The 21635-nt window shown below is 34.6% G+C and overlaps 1 protein-coding gene across 3 annotated transcripts in view; it reads right to left on the bottom strand.

The window, feature by feature from the left end:
* KHDRBS3 (KH RNA binding domain containing, signal transduction associated 3) overlaps positions 1–21635 on the bottom strand; it is a 215032-nt gene that overhangs the window by 34168 nt on the left and 159229 nt on the right. For all 3 annotated transcript variants that reach the window (XR_010021789.1, XR_010021790.1, XM_063079793.1), the window contains exon 7: positions 17666–17748. Coding sequence is in view for 1 of the 3 variants with exons in the window: in XM_063079793.1 (XP_062935863.1) it covers positions 17666–17748 (83 nt within the window). In the remaining 2 variants the exon portion in view is untranslated. The remainder of the gene's footprint in view (positions 1–17665; positions 17749–21635) is intronic.

Here is a 21635-nt window from a genome sequence, read left to right as displayed (position 1 = left end):
CAGCCAGTGAGCGCACCTGCCATCCCTATATAGGATCCGAATCCGTGGCCTCGGCGCTCCCAGCACTGCACTCTCCCGAGTGAGCCACGGGGTCGGCCCCTTTGGTAACTTCTTAAGATGAAAGAGTAGATTACTGATTTTATAGTTTTATATGCTTACGATTTTTTTCTGTCCTTCCATTTTTTATTCATTTTTGTGCTTTATTAGGTGCATGTACATTTAACATTATTTCTTTTTGATGAAATGCCCACTTATCATTATGAAATGACTATCTCTAGCACTTTGTAATCAATTCCGTTCATCTTGAGATCTACTTTGTCTGACATTACTACACCCACACCAACTTATTAATGCATACTATTTTCATGATATATCATTTCCTATCCTTTTATTTTCAAGGTTTTTCTATATTTATGTTTAAAGTATATTTTTTCTAAACAATATATATAGTTGGCTCTTTGCTTTGCATTCAGTCTGGCAGTATCTGATTTGTAATTTAGGTTTTTAGTCTGTTAATGATTGATATACTTTGACCCAAGTGTACTATATTAGTATTTGATTTCTAATTCTCTAAAATGCTCTTTTTTCTTCTGTTTAGCCTCCTCTGCCTTTTTATGAGTGAAGTAGATTTTTCAGCATTTTATTTTTATCTCTTCTATTGACATTTTAGTTATGCCTGTGTTTTATGTTTTTAGAGGTTGCTCTAGAAGTTGCAGTATGCATCTTTAACTTACATTCTATCTCCAATAAATATTTAAATGCTTCACAAACAGTGTAAGAACTTTCATCTCAGCCTTTATACTACTGCTGTCATATTTCACTTTAATATATCTAATATGCTATAAATTCCATACTAAATTACTATAAATTTTACTTTCAACAGTTAAGTTTTAAAAGATTTAAATATAAATAAATGCACATGAATTTTTCTAAAGGTCTCATATTCTCCATATTTGCTTTTTCAGGTGGGTGTCTTTCATTCCTTTAGATAGAATGAGTCTTCTATCTAGTATTATTTCTCTTCAACCTACATTTTTTAGCATTTCTTGTAGTGCAGGTCTGCTGGATACAAACTCCCTTTTAACTTTTCTTTCGGTCTGAAAATGTCTTTATTTCACACTCCTCTTTGAAGGATATTTTCTCTCTACAAAATTCTAACATGATAGGTGTCTCTTTCATCACTTTAAAGACAATGTTCCACAATTCTACTCTCAACTTCTATGAGAACCACTTTTTTTAGATTTCCCGTATAAGTGAGTTCACACAGTATTTGTCTTTCTGTGCCTGGCTTACTTAATGGTATCCAGTTCCACCCCTGTTGCTGCAAATGACAGTGGAATAGTATTCCATTGTGTATATATATATCACATTATTTTTACGGGTGGGGGGAGAGGTGGATTAATGGGTACAAAGCCATAGACAGAAAGAATAAATTACGGTGTTCTAGGCTGATTATAGCTAGCAATATTGTATCATGTATTCTAAATACCTAGAAAAGAGCATACTGAATGTAATCACTGCAAAGAAAACATAAATGTTTTTGTGATGTTTTGGTGATGGATATGCTAGCTACCCTAAGTGAGTCACTGTACGATACATACATGCATTGCAACAACATATTGTACCCTACAGATATGTACAATTAAGAATAAATAAATAAATACAAACCTAAAAAAAAAAAATTCCATTGTGTTCTGGCCTCAATTGCTCTGGATAAGAAGTCAGCCATCTTTCTTATTATTCTGCCTCAATGTAACTTGTCCTTTTTTCTTTGTCTGCTCTTAAGATTTTTTTTTTTTTTTTTAGCAGTTTGTATATGCTTTGCCTTGCTCTATTTTTCTTTATATTTATCCTCCTTGGGATTCTCTGAGCTTTGTGGATAGGTGTAATGATGTTTTTCATTAAGTCTGGAAAATGTTCATACACTATCTCTTCAAGTATTTCTTCTGTCCCGTAATTTCTCTCTTCTCATTCTGGGACTCTAATAATGCATGTTAGACTGTTTTATACAGTCTCTCAGACCTCAGACTCAATGTTCCCTCTTCTTTTTGTGTGTCTATTTGGATACTGTCTATTAATCTGTCTTCAAGTTCTCTTATTATTCTTCTATTGTGTACAATCTGCTTAATAAACCCACTGAGATAATTATTCATTTCTGGTATTACAATGTTTCATTTCTAGCATTTCCACTTGACTTTTAGAATTTCCATCTCTGCTGAAATTCCCATTTGAAAAATTAAAATATCTTTTAATTAAATCTATTTAATTAAAATATATTTTAACATATTTATCATGTCAATTTTTAAGACACTGTCTGCCAATTCCAATATCCAGGCTGTCTTGTTCTACTGATTATCCCCTCTCTTGATGATTATATTTTCTCATCTCATAAGGTATTATTGAATGTTGGATGTTTTATGAAAAAGAGCAGAGAAATTAAGATAAGATTTTCACTGTAAAGGATCTAGTTCTTCTTCTGTCTGGTTGTTAGTTGCTGAATTCCCTTTCTATTTCTGCTGTAACAAATTACCACAAACTTAGCAACTTAAATAACATACATTACTTTTCATGCAGTTTTGTAGGACAGAAGGCTAACATGAATCTCACTGCATTAAAATCAAGGTGTTGGCAGGGCCATGTTCTGTTCTGAAGGCTCTAGTTTAGAACATGTTTCCTTGCCAATTCCAGCATCCAGAGGCCAACCACATCTTGGCCTGTGGCACCATTCCTCCATCTTACAAACCAGCAGTGTTGGATCTATCTCTTTGTGCCTTTTTTCCACAGCCACATCTTCCTCTGATTTTTCTGCCTTCCTCTTTCACTGTTAAGGTCCTTAGTGATTATAATATACCCACCCAGATATTCCAGAGTAATCTTCCCATCTCAAGGTCCTTAACTTAAACACATCTGCAAAGTCCCATCTGCCATGTAAAATAACGTATCTACAGGTTCTGAGGATCAGGATGTGGACATCTTTGAAAGCCATTTATCAGTGTATATGGGCAACAGTCTTCTCCTGTAATAGTTTTAAGTTTGCAAGCTCTTTCAAGCATAGTGGTATTATTTTTAGATAGGAAGATGCTATTTTGAAAAGCTAATTTTTTGTTCCAAATTGTTCAAAAATATCTTATTCCAAAGGGAAATTTGAAGTTTTCTATTCAAAAGAATTTGAAATTATGAATTCAAATGAAAGAAAATTATAACTTTAAAGATGACAAAATACATGAGATACACGCTCATCAGAGGGCTTTTGCACAGACTCCTACTCCCACAGATATCCCCTAAGGCAAACCCTGAAACCTCCTTCAAATCTTAAATTATGTTCTCCAAGAAGCCAAACATGCCTAACATATTAAAAACAGTCACCATTAGAATTTAAGCTTTATAAGGGTAGGGATTTTTATCCTTTTTGTTCATTGATACTTCTTAAGCACATAAGGTGGTTTTTGGCACTAAAAGATACTCAACAGTTGTTTGCTGAATGAACGAATAAAAGACATTAAAGAAATGCCAATAATTTACTTTTCTGGGACACAAATATTTATTTAGCAACTATCTGCGAGGCACTTTGCAAAGTGCTTAATATATATTACCTTGTTTACATAGTACTTACTACTCAAGAAGAGTAGTTCAAACCTTGGCTGCTTATCACAATTACCTGCAGTGTTTAAAAAATTTACAGATAGCTAGGCTACACCAAGACCCAGATTAAAAAATACTAAATGAAGAGGAGATTTGCTTGGGCGCCATTTTTTTCCCCCAAAAGGCTGCACAGGCTACTCTTCTATGCAGCCAGAGGCGAGGACTATGTCCATTTTCATATTAGACTTTCAATGGTACCAGATTTCTTACTGTTTCCAATAAAGAAACTTTTAAAACAGATGCAGACTGAAGAACACAAATAGATCACTTTTCTGATCAGTACTGTACGGGGGCTGGGAATACAAAGATGAGTACAAAAGGGTCCCTGCCACTGAGGGAAAGGAGAGAGATTCTCAACAGTTTAGCAATTAATACCAGGGAATAGAGGCAAGAACAAACATAGGGTATTTTAGAAACACAGAAGACTGACTTAGCACTTATCAAAACATGGAAGGAGGGAGATGTGAGAAGAAGAGAATCAGGAAAGGTTGCCAGATGATATACCTACTGACCCAAGGAACTGTAGCTCTGCTGCAAGCAATTCGAAAATAATTAAAATGTAAAGAAAAGCAAATTGTCCTGTTTGTACCATTTTTGGAACCACAAAATGTCTTTAAACCACAATGTCTTTTAAAAGTATATGTGAAGAAAATAAGTGAAGAAGCCATGAAGATTCTGATGACATTAAACTTACTTCACAACTTATGCTTTAGATTTTAATATGTAATTTAGCAAACTACAAACGAGCCACGAGTGAACAATTCAGGATAAGGTTAGATTATACCTTATATATATGGGTGAGTTGAGATGAGTCTGGAGAAAGAATTGGGGCCAGATCAAGAAAGGCCTTGTTAAGGTGATGACTTTTAATAGAACGAATGGTCCTATCCTAAACCGTTAATCCATTCTATTTAAAAATTAATTGCTAGCATTAGTAATATTGTTGTACTTGGTGGAATGATAACCTGCCAAGGCTAAATACCACACATCCCCCTCCTCAGAAATTCCTTTGTTTTGTTTTTCAAATTGTCATACAAACCTTCATTTCTCTTTATCAAATTTTCCTGAACCATAAACTTCGAGCACTCCAAGGGGCAATCACTATCCCAGAGAAGCACAAATAGACTCCACTGGATTAGTATCAACATATACTTGTAGACCATATTGTCTTTCCAAAATTCTAAAATTGTGACTCTAAGACATTTGGCCTTAACGGTTTCAGATAAAGGATTATAGAATTTTAACAACAGCATTTGTGTCAGGCATCAAAGTGCTTTCCACATATGAACGCATTTAACTTTACAACAACCCTATAAGGTAGTTACTATTATTATCAATAAAGCACAGGTTAAATAACTTGCTCACGGTCACACGTTTAGCAAATGGCAAAGCTGTGATTCAAATCTAGGCAGTAAATTTTTTGTTAAATTTTTTATTAACCAAGTGTTTCCTTAATCGAGACACTATTTTATCTATATTCTGGCTATGTTAACATGATTTTTTTTTTTTCCCCTATATCTAAAATTGTCTTATCAGGCTATATTCTTGTATGTAGTTTTACATCTAATGTACCTAAAATTTAGCAACATCTAAGCCTATATCTAATACTTTTTACCAACCAATTAATAAAGGTTGCCATTGGATTAAATAACTACTTCTATTTTGTAAATTTATAAACAACATAAATTCATCTTCATGCGGTATAGCAATCCATTTATAAATGGTAGATTTAGGAAAAACATGGAAGTTTTGATCATTAATTCCCTACTTTCCTATATATATATCTATTATTTTGGTCCTTTACAGAACGCAAACAAAAGCACCAGAGTAAGAAACAACCAACAAAAAAGTAAAAACAATTATTTCTTTTAAACTTGTAGTGAGCTCCAAATTAGCTGGTGATATTTTGTACAGAGAATAATCAGACATGAGGTGATCTGGAACCAATCTGTTACATAGTGATGATGAAGATGCTAATGATCATGCCACCATAAGTCACTATTATTAATTGAAAACCAACAAAATGCCTAGCAATGATAGATTAGTATAATAAAACACGATGTAAAAAAAATGGTGAGTGCTATGTGGCAGCCTCTATCCTAAACTGTTCAAGTATATTCTCACACTTAATCCTTACATTTGCCCTGCTAGGTAGGTACTATTATTATTCCCATTTTGTACATGGGGAAATTGAGGGTTAGTGAAAGATCATATACACAGCTACTAAGCAGAAGTCAGGTCTGCCTGACTCCTAAGTGTATAATATTTTCACGCTACTTTGTTTAATATACTTGTGGAACTGATCAATCCTACCCTCCGTAAAAATACTGAGTTACACAAACTTTAGGACACTAATAAAAGAGAATACCAAAAATAAAACTACAACTCAATTACTTGAAAAATTGGGGTAAAAATCTAATTATAATAATACATTTTGTAATTACTGAGAAAAATTGGGACAGAATAATAACTACCATTTGTATAGTGATTTATTAATATATAAAATATTTCCATATCAATTATTTAATATAATTTTTAAAATTTTGGGGACAGCCCAAATTCAACATACCCTAGATGGACTTATTAAATGTTTTCCCGCAAATCTTATTACCCATCATAATTAATTATAACAATCCACCCAACAGGTTAAATGAGAAATTAGATTCATCATCTGTCCCTCCCTTTTCCTGACAAAAACCATTTATTCTTTTTAAAGAGCTCAAATATATTTACAGTGCCAAACACTCATTGTTGTAAGTTCAGGCACTTATTGTGCAAATATTGCGTCATGAGTTACAAACATTTTTTTTTTTTTTTTTCTGACCGGTAAGGGGATCGCAACCCTCGGCATGGTGTTGTCTGCACGACGCTCAGCCAGTGAGCGCACCGCCCATCCCTATATAGGACGCAAACCCGATGCCGCTACCAGCACTGCACTCTCCCGAGTGAGCCACTCTCCCGAGGGGCTGACCCGTTACATTTTTAAGGTTCCTGGTATATGCTCATAAATTACTTTGCAAAATAAACATATCTCTTCACAATAACAAATGAAAGTGAAAAATACAATCTACAACATGTCTGAATTATTTCAGTATATAAAGCTGTGAGTACTATAAGGGAGATGTGAATAGATTCTGAGAAATTAAAGCACTGACATTCTCTATTATAAATCATCCTTCAACAAGTAACTTTAAGCTCTGACCTCAACTCTGTGCTTCTAACACATTTTAGGACTCCAAACAATCTAAATTAGATGAGTCTTAAACAACTTTTTATTTCACAAATGGGGCATCAAAATGGCATACATAATTTTATGAAGACTGTTTATTTGTTGGGATTTTATTGACTGGGGACTCCTTAGAAAAGACTGTACATTTCTACATGCAATAACTAAACTCATAACGACAGTTATACAGAGAGGTAGAAGAGCAGAATGCCTAGACTGCCTGGGTTCACATGCTCCCTCTAGCATTTACTCTCCATGAAATTACGGAAGTTCCATAATCTCTGTGCCTCAATTTCCTCATCTGTAAAATGGTATAATAATAGTACCTACCTTTATAAGGCTGCAAAATGCTTAGAACAGTGTGTAGCACCTACTACATACACACTACTATAGAAAATTTATTGAGCTATTATGTACATTATAGCTGCTACCTCGTTTAATCACAATCTTATACCCAATATTATTATCATCTACAGGTGGAAGAAGACTCAAGTTTAGGAACCTGATCAAAATCATACAGCTGAAAAAATGGAGCTGGGATAAAAATCCAGGTTTCTGTGAATTTATAGTCACTGTCTTTTTTACTAAATCATGCCTAACTTTAATAGTCATAAAATTATACAAAACATATTTTTCTACTTCACTAAAAAAAGACTGTATATATACAATTTTTAAGGTTAATTCTCTTAAACATCAAAAATACACTTTAAAAATGTAGAAAACATGGGGAAAGAGAACATGGGGAGATTTACTGAGTAGCTCTTTATCTTACAGAATCTAAAATTCTAGTGAAGATTTAAAATTGGGGGTGTGATAGCCAACATATCTACTTTTTAGAAACCCTGTCACATAATCTACATTTTAGTAATGAACCTCTTTCCCTGGTATGTTCACTCTCCACAGCATCTGTCACTGCTATGAATGGTTGATCATAAGTACCTCTGTAGTCTTCTCAATGCTATTAAGCAGATGGCAGTGCTAAATCCAAATGATGTAGTACATCTCCCTGGTGGACTTTGTTTTCATATACTACCATTATTCTACAATTCCTCAGTGATAAATCTCATGTATTCTCAAGAACATTAAAGAGTGAACTGACAGTGGCAATTGATTTATTACTACTAGCATGTCTTTGCCCTGCTATTGTGTTTTCATACACTTGTAGAGATCATGCGTGAAGATTCCATGTGGTGAGTATAGGAGCTCTGGTATTCTCTACAATTATAGGAACATTATTTTTTATTTACTTATTTTTACTAGTTGCTTTAAATTCAAGCAAAAGAACTTTTCTCTTAAAGAGAAATGAGAATGAAGCCTGACATTAATTAGCTATGGTGACTTAGGTTAAGCTCAAATTCTTTGAGGATTAGTTTCCTTATTTGTAACATTAAGGACTGTGGGGTATTTTTGGTTTTTGTTTTGTTTTGTTTCACTATAGGTGTCATGGAGATGGCAGATTCAGATACCAAGTACTGAAGACAAGAGAAGCATCCCACCACGAGGTTGCAAATTAATGATCACCAGCAGCTGAGTATTGGAACCAGGCGCATTGGCTTTCTATGGAGGTTTTGAGAACTGAGTGCTGGAATGCAGTTTTAGAGTTTGCCATTGCAGCAAGTCAGCCGAAGGGGAGGTTATATCCCCCAAAGGATGATCAGTCCAAAGGACTAGTGGCTGCCACCAATTTGGATTCTGAAAACCTAAATGTCTTCAACACTTGGTGTAGGAAGATATCTGCCTTGTATATCAGAGAGGCCATTCTTCTCAACAAAACCAACAGATGTATCAGGCATCTTTTTTCTAGGACAGGCACATCTGGTATCACTCATTAAATTTTTGAGTTTTCTAGCAATGTCCCTTGCCAACTTGCCAAACAGGAGCATCTATATCTTTTTATAAATTTACTTTTCTAACTTGGTTGTTGCAAAAAAATAAAATAAATAAATAAGGACTGACAATCTTACAGAGGTTCTTTAGAATTAAATGAAATGATAATACAGTAACCAAGAGTTAGAACTCAATAGATATTTGATTCCTTCAAGGTTTGTTAACTTGAAAATCTTGAAAAAAAAATGCCTTTTTTTGTTTGTTTATTTAATTCTAAGGAATTTCCTGATTAACTACACAACCTCTTAGATTATTTTCAATACAATCAAGGTATCAAGTTTAGTGGAAGGAGAATTCTAAGTTTGCGAGAAGCCCAATGGTGATTATCAAATTCATGTGATCAAAGCTTCCATTTAAGCAATGTTACACTATAGCTGGCCCAGTACCTGGTGATATGAAACAAACCTCAGCCATTCATGGACCACTCTCAGGACATCTGCCATCCATGGATAAACTTATCCTATTAGTGACTTAATACTACTCCCTATACTGACTTTCTTCTAACTTAAATAAATTTATTATAATTGAATAATAACAGTAACATTCATGAAACCATGTGTCTGATAATGCTATTTAAACTTTTCTAATAACTTGAAAATCTAATTATTACAATTTTTAAAAAATCTGCCCATGTACCATCTGAAATCATATTGCAAAACATCAATGATATGTGTACTACTCTTTGAAAAACACAAGTATAATGGAAAGACTTTGAAATCAACAGTGTTTGACTAAGTGTGTAATTCAGGTCACTTATTTAACCTCTCTCTGAGTCTCAGTTTTCTCAAGAATTAAATGAGGATGATAATACCCACCTTTTAAGGTTAAAATTAAGATCACAGGGGGGATATGTATGTGTGTGTACTGATAAACTAATGGGACTGAGACACTACAGTAGATGGCCAATACATAATAATTATTATAAATAGTAATACTTATAAATGTTAACACTTTAGCCTTGGGCTGTTCCTTCCCCTTTCTCTGTCAGGGCTGACAAAGATTCTTGGCTTGGCTAAACTATGGTCAGGCTCCTAAACCTTCTCCTAGGCCCATCTGTGTACTTTCTTGCAAAATCCAGTTTTAGTGAAGAACCCTGCTAAGTCAGTTTATCAAAAACCTCCCACTCATGATATCTAACTGCCCTCAGTATCATCCTCCACTATCCCCCAGGTAATGCTTGATCACCCTGGCCTGTCTTCGACAAGAAGCCTGTTAGGTGGGTTTATCCAGAATCCACCTTACCCCTGATGTTTCTTCTCTGTGATTTTCCATCCACTGACCCCACCCCTACTCCTTGGCTATAAATTCCCACTCACCCACGCTGTATTTGGAGTTGAGCCCAATCTCTCTCCCCCACTGCAAAATCCCATTGCAGTGGTCCCTGAACCCATCACAATGGTCCTGAACAAAGTCTTCCTTGCCATGCTTTAACAAGCATCACTGGGTAACTTTAAGAGGGTCGTGGCTTCACTTTCTCACTGCTGCCCTTCCTCCTTTTTCCTTTTTCTTTTTCTTACTACAGGGTCCTTGACTGAGAATTAAAGTATTTACTGGTCTACAGTATAATTTAGGTTTGTATCTCTGTTTTTTTGTCAATGTCTACATATTACTGTGTTAGAAGTGTTTGTCTGTTGATAGCTTATAATGCTGAATTTGTACTAAGAGGTTCCTTCAGTAGTTGTGCAGCAAAGAGCCATAAAACCAAAGGACCAATCTATATAAAGTATATTTGATGAAAATTTTACAAGGCACAGTTAACCCCCCCCCCAAAATCATTACTGTTTTTAAAAGTCCAAATCTTGACACATTAGGACACATTATTTTCCAAAAGAAAGTTTTACTGATGTTTAAAATGGTTACATCTAAGTTAAACCACAGGTCATCATTTCCAAAAGGAAAATTCCAAATTATTTTCAGACCTCCATAGTTTAGCTCTTGAGAAGACATTTTTGGACACATAATGCTAAAGCTGCCAACAGGCACATGGCAACATTAATTTTTGTCTCACCGCTTGCTTTCCTTGGGTGTGACATTTGAAAACACACTAAGAGTGTTCACAGTTTCTGACAGCTTTCATTACTTTGCCTATTTGGACAAAGGGGCTTAGGTGTTGTTTTGTCAGAAAACAAGTCAATAATTTTATAATTTAAAATATTTTTCTTAGCTGGATAATAATTTTTAAGAATCAGATGAAAATATAGGCTCAAGTACTTTTCAGTTGTGTATTTCTGAAAAAGTTGCTAAACGTCTCAGCTTCCTCATATGGAAAACTCTACCTTGTAGAGTCTTTATGAAAATTGGAGATAATGCATATAAAGGACATAGATAGCTGGGTCCTAGACTCAATAGATTCTGCAAAACTAAGAATGATTTTTAATCCTTTAATTCCTTTTTCGATATAATTTTTAATTCCTTTTTCAATAATTTGTTTTCATGAAGATCATAGAGATTTGGAAGGATAAAATGAAATAACTACTTGAAAGTATAGTCTAAACCACAGAGGGCTATGGAAAATTAGTATATCAGTATTAAACCCATTCATAAGCAAACTATTTTTACTACACTGTCATCCACATATCCTCAGGAGGTTATATATTAACATTTTTTTGAGACCTTTTTTGTTTTACTTACTTTATGATCACTCCAGGAGCTAAATATACTGCGATTGTTATTAGGATTATAAATAAGACACTGAATGCAAACAAATTCCACTTAGTTTAGAATTAAATGGATACAATTACAAGACGCTTCCAGTAGTTAAAACTATGACATCTGTGAAGGCTCAAGTCAAGTCAGGGCAGTGGTCAGGGCCCTGAGTGCTGAGGCCATTTATCAACCACTATTCACAACAGCTATTCAGTGGCTGTGCATCCACAGGAAGTAAACAATAACTATTTTTCAGCCAATGTGTATTAGAACAATTCCAATATTATAAAGAACAGTTTATATTTCTCTTCACAAAAATTGTGTTGATATCTTTTTACTCATTAAAAGTGTGAAGTTAGATAAATGAAGCTTTGTTTTACACTATAATATTAGTATTATCAAGATCATTACAAAAATCATTGGGGAAATGTAGCTGAACTATACTGAATTTTCTATCAGTAGGCATTCTTAATGGTACTCTAATTTTAATACAAGGTATTAGAAAATTGGGAGAAAAAATTCCTAATTTGTAAAACCTCCTGAGAGAAAGAAACTTGTTTCTGCAACAAAAGAGTGTCATAAAATGATTAGGACTTATGAAGTTTAAAGTTATAAATGAAAGAAACCCTTTCACACTGCAGCTAATACCCCATGGAAAGCCATACCATTCTTCTTGTTCTACTGTGTTTTCAAGTGGGCTATGATTGTTCACCCTAATAACTCCTGGTTTATGGGAAATGGTGATACTGACCATCCATCCACATGGAGAGAAGCCCTTTGCAAGGTATTCCTCTCTCTTCTCATTCTCATTCTAAAACATTTACTTGAAGAGTCCTTCCAGGTTTACTAGTACCTGTGTTTCACAGCCACTTTGTATGAAATGAGAACCAGAAGTAATCTAGAACTGTGGAAGCAGGGCAGGAACTAGTGTTTACTCATTGTCCAGAATGTGCTACTTTACATAAGTTATTTCATTCAGTCCTCTAGCAGAGAAAACAGAGTGGACGACATATCTCCCTCCACACAGTTTACAGAGAATATATGCTTCCTGTTTTGTTCAGCCTTTAGGTCAACTCTCTAAAGCAGTAACTATACTGCTATAGTAAATAGTAAATACTATAGTAAATAGTTACACATTTTATAAACTCAGGCTTAGAGAGGTTAAATAACTTCCCAAATCACATAGCCGGTAAATGTTAGAGTTAGGCTCTGAACACAGGCTCGTCAGACTCTTCATCACTGTGGAATGGATCTCCACATTTTTATTTCTTTTCCCACTTTTTTTTGGCAGTTGGACAGTATAGGGATTAAACCCTGGACCTTGCTGTCCAGAGCACTACACTCTAACCAACCGAGTTAACCAGACAGCTTTCTCCAAATGTTTTTGATAATACATCTGCATCAGAAAGAAAAATGTTTTTGAATTTGTAACTGTAATGTGCTTATGTATAATATGTGTACAATAATGTTACTAAAGTTGTCTTAAAGTACAAAACATTAAAATAGAAATGTAAAAAGTATGAATATGAGCTGATGCTCTCTAATTCTCTTTCTGCACACTCCTGAGTGAGTATGCCCTTAATACGGGGACTAGTACACTATGCTGAGGTCAGAGACAGACATAGCCAGGATCATTTAACTCAGCAGTGTTTAAGAGAAAGAAAATGAGAACCACATTTACAAAAAGTAAAAAGAAACAGATGGAATTAATTTTAACATCATAACTGTACTCTGAAAGGAGACCAAGTAAACAATTTTGTAGTAATACATAATTATAACTACAACATAGTATGTACTTTCAAATTTTGAGTCGAGAGAACTATTGAAGTATGAAATTAATTTTATAGAATCTGAAGTGTCACAATCAAGAAATTTTAGACAGACATCAAGTGTTACACAGTATTATCTTCTGGTGAATATGAAGACTGTATGCTCCTTGAGAGCAGTGTCAGTGAATGTTATTTGCTGAAAGCATCTAATGTAAAATTCGAAAAGCTAAGTGTCTAATTTAACTAGTCTTAGCCTATAACTTTAATATGTAGCATAAATAATTCTATATTTGATTAAGGCAGTACAAGCCTCATATGGCAAAACTTCTGGTTCAGAGTGAAACAATTCCTAACGGATTTAAAAGCATCACAAAGCTTTAGATTTTTGAATACTGTATATGAGAAATACAAACAGGAATTAGTTCCAGTAACTGAAATAAAAATCATGATGAAAGTACAGCTGAAAGGCAATGGAGCAGACTACAGAAGAGAATGGTCTGGGGATTTGTACCACTGCTTGGTACAAGCAATAGAGTTTGGATGAGCAATAGAACCTTTCTGAACCCACATGCAAGGGAATGACGTGAGCTTAGCAATACTGCAGGGGATGCTGAGAGGGGAGAGAGAGTTTGTATAAAGTCCATGGAATGGTGCCAAGGACACAGTAAACACTAAATAACTGAAGATGATGGTGATGATGATTTCCCCGTTAATACCTAAAATTTGGTAGTGGGGATGATTTGAAAATATGCTATTCTTACTGGTTTTATACTATATTCCTACTTCTGAATAGTATTGTGCTTAAATCCATGTTATAATACTGAATTGTGTATACCCATTTCAAATCCACATGTTGAAGCTCTAATCCCCAAGACCCCAGATTGTGGCTGTATTTGAAGATAGTAACTTTAAAGAAGTGATCTAAGTTGAAATGAGGCCTGTATGGTAGGTTCTAATACAATCTGATTGGTATCCTTAAAAAAAGAGAAAGTTTGGATACACAGAGACACCAGGGATGTATGCACACAGAGGAAAGACCATATGAGGACAGGCTAAGAAGGTGGCCAACTGTAAGCCAAGGAGAAAGGCCTTAGAAGAAACAAAACCTGCTGTCACCTTGGATCCTGAACCTCTAGCTTCCCAGACTATAGTATTTTCTTATGGCAGCCTAGCAAACTAAAACAATGCATAAAATCATTTCTTCACTCCACTCCACAGCTGCTTTATTTCAATTTACAACAAAGCAGTGGTTTAGTGTAGTCTGAGAGTGCCGTTGTGGAAAAGATACATGCTTACAGTCAGTTGTATGATCTTAGGCAAGTTACCTAATTTTTGAGAACCACTGTTTTCTGCTTTAAAAGGGACAGATGTTTATTTCACACATTAGTTATGAGGATTAAATGAACATTCAGAATACCTAACAATGGCCTTTGCATTTGCCCATGTGTGCAGTTCTCACAAAGTTCTCTGCACTCCTTCAGGTAAGACAAGTTGTAGCACTGAAAAGATCACTTCAAAGAAGGTAGACTGGCTGTCATGCAAGATGTTTCTTTTAGTGAGTCTTTCCTGGTATTTAAAGGTCTTATAATTTATAACATACCCAGCCTCTTAATTGGTCTGTGCTTCTAGGCTCACCATCTGCCAATTTGGCCTTTACACTGTCATCTAATTAACTTCTCTAGATTTAAGTCTGAACACGTCATTCACTTGCAAGTAACCCTTCAATGGCTTCCTACAACTGTCTAAAGTATTAGGTCTCAGCATCCTGAGTAGAGAACATGCGGTCACTCCTCCTCCGGCCCCATCTCTCTCTCCCAACTCCTCCTGTGCGCATCACTGTAGCCTTACAAAAGCATGTGTAGCTGCCACAAAAAACTTGTTTCATGGCTCTGTGCCTTGCTAGTCCTGCTCTGTAAAATGCCCTTACCTGTTTGTCAACTGTGACTGCTATGTATCCTTCCCTTTCTCAAGGAAATGTCCCCAATATTCCCAACCAGAATTTAGCACTGTCTTCTTGGGGAAACAATAAGTTTCTCCTGAGACCTCTCATAATAATTAGGATATTACACTGCATTTAAATATATATATATATATTTGTTTCCTTGTAGCCAGTAAGCTAAGATAGTGTCTCTATCTTAATTAATCTTTGTATTCCAAGCATCAAGCACAGTGCTTAGTACAAAATGGACATTCAATGAATACTGATTAAATAAATGACCAAAGGAATAAATGCTTGTAATCAATCATATTATGATCATAACTTAAAGTGGAAAGACTGCAAGCTTTATATGTCTGGGTTCACATTCAGGATTAGTTATTTACCACTCTGAGCCTGTTTCACCATGTATATTAACTCTTGCTGTTGTCATATTGGATTAAATGATACGTTGGAAGTAACAGATTAAATTCCATGCCTGATTTAAAGTAGGTTCTAAATAAATATGGACTTCTTATTCTCTATTGGTTCACCTGGAGTCATACTATGACATCACTCTCTTTGAAAGAGCATAGCACTTAACAGGATAAATGCTTTAAATTTGGTTCTTCATACCAAATATCAAAAAACAAAAGCTTATTTGGACTATTATCTTGTATTGCATATGCGCTTCATTAGAAAGCTACATCTTGATTTCCACATCAATTAACTGGATGTGATCATTTTTACTACATAGGGTTGGACTGATGGCTTTGAAGATCAGTTGAAATCAAATATAAAACCACTAGCACAGTATCTGGAACATGTTAGATACTCAGTAAGTATTAGATCCTTCTCTTTTCTCCACGGAATGAATCAAATTGCAAACGTAACTAAACTGTGCATAAGTTCAAGCAATAAAATACACCTGCATTTGAAAGACAACACACTGCATACTGTAACAAATATGGGACAGAATTAACAGAAAAGTGCAGTGAGACTCTAGAAATATACCAGGGTTAAGAACATGTGCTTGGCAGTCATTCAGTCTGACATACCGCTTCTCAGCTGTGCAGTCATAAGCAAGTACCACAATCTCTTTTATTCAGTCTCCTCTTCTATAGTAACAGCATCTGCCTTATAGGATTGTTGTTAGAAGTGATGTGTTCATATGACCTAGACTGTAGGCCTTATGAAACTTATAAAAACAGTGCCAGAAATAAAGTATATACTTAGCAAATGTTGTGGGGGTGGAAGACCTGCTTTGCCAGGATATTTAGATTGAAAACTGAAGTACTTGTGGATATTTATGTTTTCAAACAAAATCTGAGAAGGACTTATTATAAAGAGCACAAACCTTTGAGTTAGAAGATCTGACTTAGATTTTTATCTTTCCACTTACTATGCAATTTTTGGCAAATTATTTTATTTTGGGTTCCTTTTCTTCATTTATAAAAATAGAGAACAGTGCCACATACCTCATGAGTTGCTGGGATACTTAAAGGAGATACTTTATGAAAAGTCTTGCCTAGCATTCACTATGTGCCTGTTACCGGGCTCGATATCAGGAGTGCTTCTATCCACCACACTAAAGGATACAAACATGATATACAAGGCTTCTACTAAAAAAGACCAGTTGAGAGCCAAAGTTTGAAGTCTATTAATTTTACAAGTTATACAAGAAAATAATTTGGCATGAGCAAAAATAATTTTTTTTTTATATCCCAGTTTACCTCAGTATCAGTTAACAAATAAAAGAAGCGACGTGTCCAAACCTAGATTGGCACAGTATGAGTTTAAAAGTGAATTTATACTTCATCAAAATAACCACATGGTCCATATTTATTTATGCTTCATAATCACTCTAAAGCCAATATTTCATTTTATTTATGTCTATCTTTGTCCTCTAGTTAGAATTTTAAGCATAAGCAAAAGGTTTCTAGGTATTTAGGAAAACATTTTGAACATAATAAACACTGATTTCATATATCAATGAACATCAACGTAAGTTATCGGAAGAGATAACCATTTAGTTCTGTTTTGACTCTGCTAACATTCATTTATTTCTGGGTAAATACTTCTTTAGAAAATAAATCAGAATTAACTCATTATTCACAAGTAGAAATTTGAAGTTAGAAAACAGGAGTACTGCTGCTAAGAAGCTGAAATGTTCTATAATAGGAAATAAAACTTCTGGCACTTTCTTCTCCAGGCACTGACAGTACAAGATATTTACACATTTCTGACGTAATTTTTGGCCTTAGGACTGCTTAGTCACAGAATTTGAGGACATTATTCCTCTTCAGAATATAATGAACATTTAAATCAAATTTTTAGAATAGATAAAATTTCAATTTCTATTTCCCAAGCCTGATTGCTTTAACTTAAAAGTAAATTTGGGTGGGGTAACACATGGTAGTTGGTAGGACTGAGAGTGCCTCTTCAATTAAAACAAACAAAAAACAAAAAGGGCAAGCCAAATTATCTTCACTAACTGATTACCGTATTTTCCCCAGAGTATATAAATGTAGCAAGGCACAAGTGTCTGCTGTGGGTCTTGTAATAAGGACTGACTCTTACCTTTGGGCTGGGGTGCTATAGCTGTTATCATAGGAATCATAACTCTGTTCATCATAAGCAGTGCCATATCCATCATCATAGTCCTATAATATAACAGGAGAAGTACAATAACATTTAGAGAAGTTTCTGGAAAGAAAGAAGTACTCTGTTTTTTAGAGAATTTTCATTAATTCAACTAGCATTTAATTATATGTCCATAGTATAAAGAAAAATATATGAGTGACTTCAGTGAAAATGATGGATTAAGAACCTCCAAACATTCTTTCTACAAAAGCAAAGAGAAATTGGCAAAAATTGTCAGAATCACCACTTTTAGAACCCTGGATTGCAGAGATCTAGAGATTACTTATTTTTTAAAAAATGACTGAATCCTGTAAGAACATACAATCTTTGTGCTATTTTAGCTTGTCCTATCTGCATTGGCCCCTCCCCCTCCGCAAAGCTGAACAGGAGCCTTGAAAACCAACAGCCACAATTACCAGCAGTCTGGAGGCCACTGCAGGAGGAAGAACAGGGTGGGAGCTCTTTCAAAACCCCATTTCCAGTGATCTATTTTTATTTAACCTGATTTGGAGCTTAACCATTGCAAAAAGCCTTTTTCCTGAAGGTACATGAAGAAAATAATTAGAGGCAATTATTTAAGGTTTCAGCTATCTGAAATGATGAAAAACTCCCTGGGCAAATAATAGGATAATCAAAGAGGTTAAAAGGAAAAGTGAGGAAGGAGATGTCCACACTTTTTTGAAAACCCTGAAATATTCCTGGGACTCTAGAAGGCACATCCACACTTAATGCCATGCATAATATCATGTCAATGCCCAGGAAATACCTGAGAAGAACCTGAGCTCTCTCTTCTGGTTGACTCTGAGGTTCAGCACAAGCAGGAAATGAAAGGCTAAGGCAGAGTTTGTTGTAAACTGACTGGGTGAGTGTTGAAGACAAGTCCTTGTACGCACTCAGGGGTCTTCGGCAAAGAACAGAAAGTTTCCAGGCATTTACTGAAATCTCTATGCAATCATGAGATCATCATTAAGCTAACACAGAGGTGACTTCATAGATAAAGACTTTACAGAATTAGTTTGGAAAAAGTCACTAAACAAAGGACAAAAACAAACAAGAAACCCTAGAAGAATTTAATTTCCAGAAATGATGCATTATATTAAATGTCCCGTTTTAAGCAAAAAATAGAGACATGCAGAGAAACACAAAAGTATGGTCCCTACACAAGAAAAAAAGCAGTGAATTAAAACTGTCCCTGAGAAAGGTGAAACACTGGACTTATTAGACAAGACTTTAAGTCTTATCTATTTTAAATATAGCTAAATAACTAAATGATACTCTTTCTAAACACCAAAAGTAAAAGAACAATACACCTCACCAAAGAAAGAATTAATATAAACATAAAAAATATAAAAAAGAACCAAAAGAAACTGAGTTGCACAGTACAATAACTAAAATGAAAAATTCATTAGGGAGGCTCATCAGCAGATATGACTAGGCAGAAGAAAAACATCAGTCGAATTGAAAACAGATGAATTGCGATTATCCAGTCTAAGGAAGAGAAAAAAAAATGATGAAAGTAAAGGAACAGAGTATCAGAGACCTGTGAGACACAATCAGATTTGATCCCTGAAACACCAAGGTCAAGGATCAAGATCCCCTTATCAGTAAGCTCCCCTGCTGCCAAGAAAAAAAAAAGTATGAAAATATGCACAATGAGATATCAGGAGAGGAGAGAAGAAAGTAGGAAGATTATTTTAAAAACCAATGGCTGAAAATTTCCCAAATTTGATGAAAAACTTTAATGTACACATCCCAGAAGTTCAACAATCTCAAAATAGGACAAACTGAGAGACCCACACCTATATATGTCATTATCAAACTGTTGAAAAGCAAAGACAAAAAGAGAATCTTGAGAGCAGCAAGAGAGGCACAAGTTTTCACATGCAATAGAACCTAATGATATTAACAGCTCATTTTTAACTGAAACTATAGAGACCAAAAGACAATGGGATTGTATACTGCAAATACTATAAGAAAAAGACTGTCAACTAAAAATTGTATATCCAGTAAAATGAAGGAGAAATTAAGACATTCCCAGACAATCAAAATCTGAAAGAATTCATTAATAGCAGATATCCTCTATAAGAAACACTAAAGGGAGTCCTTCAATGGAAATAAAAGGTCATTAGACAGTAACTTGAATCTACATGAAAAAATAAAGAACACCAGTATAGGTAAATTGTAATCCCCAGGGGATTGCAATGAAAGAAAATAATTTTTAAAAAATGTAGAAAAAGAAGCAACAAAGGACTTAAAGTGGGACAGTAAAAAAATATCTATTTAATAAAAAAGAAGCCAGTATGGTCTATTAAAAAAATATACTAATAAAGCATATAGAAAACAAATAACAAAATGGTATATGTAAATCCTGCCTTATCAGTAATTACTGTAAAAGTAAATGGATTTACCACACCAATGAAAAGGCAGAAATTGATATCACAGAATAAAAAATAATCCAATCAATTCTGTCTACAAAAGACACACTTGAGATTCAAAGATAAAAACAGGATGAATTAAAAAAAAAAGGGGGGGGAATATATACCATGGAGAAGTAGCAAAAGAAAGCAAGAGTGACTACAATACTAATAACAGACTTTAAGGCAACAATTTTTACAAGAGAAAAGACATTTTATAAAAGTGGTAAGAATATCGATCTTCCAAGAAGATAAAATAATTATAAGCATGTATGCATATATATGAACATATGTAATAACAGCTTCAAAATATATAAAGCAAAAACTAATGGAAATAAGGGAGAAATAGACAATTCATCAATAATAGTATGGTACTTCAATACCACACTTTCAATAATAAGTAGAATACCTAGAAAGAAGGTAATAAATAAATAAAGGTAGAGAAATCCTTATCCAAAATACTTGGGACCAGAAGTGTTTTGGATATCAGACTTTTTCAGATTTTGAAATATCCGCAGAGCACATACCAATTGAGCATCTTTAACCCCAAAATACAAAATCTAAAATGCTTCAATGAGCATTTCCTTTGAATGTTATGTCAGCACTCAAAAAGTTTCTAATTTTCGGGCCGAGCCCGTGGTGCACTCGGGAGAGTGCGGCACTGGGAGTGCGGCGACGCTCCCGCCGTGGGTTCGGATCCTCCATGGGAATGGCCGGTGCACTCACTGGCTGAGTGCCAGTCATGAAAAAGACAAAAAAAAAAGAAAGAAAGAAAAGTTTCTAATTTTCTAGTATTTCTGATTTCTAACTTTCAGATTAGGGATGCTCAACCTGTACATCTTATGAACAACAATACAAATCAATTACACCTTAAAGACATCTATAGAACCCTCCACCCAATAAGAGAAGATTACACACTCTTCTCAATAGTACATGGAACATTCTCTCCAGGACAGACAGTATATTTTTCCAATTTCAAAGTTTACTACAAAGCTACAGTAATCAGAACAGTGTGACACTGGCAGAGACATACAGATTAACAAAATAACATTGAGAGTTAGATATAAACCCTTACATTTAAAGTCAATTAATTTTCAAGAAAGTTACCATGACAATTCAGTGGGGGACAGAATAATCTTTTCAATAAATAGTGTTGGAACAACTGGATTTCCACATGCAAAAGAGTTAAGTTGGACCCCTACCTCATACCATATACAAGAGTAATATAAAATGCATCATATACATATCATAAGTATATGAGCAAAATTATAAAACTCTTAGAAGAAAACATAGGTGCAAATCTTCATAATCCTCAGTCATTGATTTCTTAGATATGCCAGCAAAAGCACAGATGAAATACAAATAAGTGTACTTCATTAAAATTAAATTTAAAAAAAAATTAAGCAAAAAATTTTATTGAAACAATTGATTATACATGTTTGTGGGGTGCAGAGTTGAATATCTATACCTTTGTACAATGTGTGATGATCAAA

The sequence above is a fragment of the Cynocephalus volans genome, chromosome 15 (assembly GCF_027409185.1).
Source record: "Cynocephalus volans isolate mCynVol1 chromosome 15, mCynVol1.pri, whole genome shotgun sequence".
Taxonomy (NCBI): Eukaryota; Metazoa; Chordata; class Mammalia; order Dermoptera; family Cynocephalidae; genus Cynocephalus; species Cynocephalus volans.
Note: the sequence above shows the minus strand (reverse complement) of the source record. Positions and strands in the feature narration are given on the sequence as shown.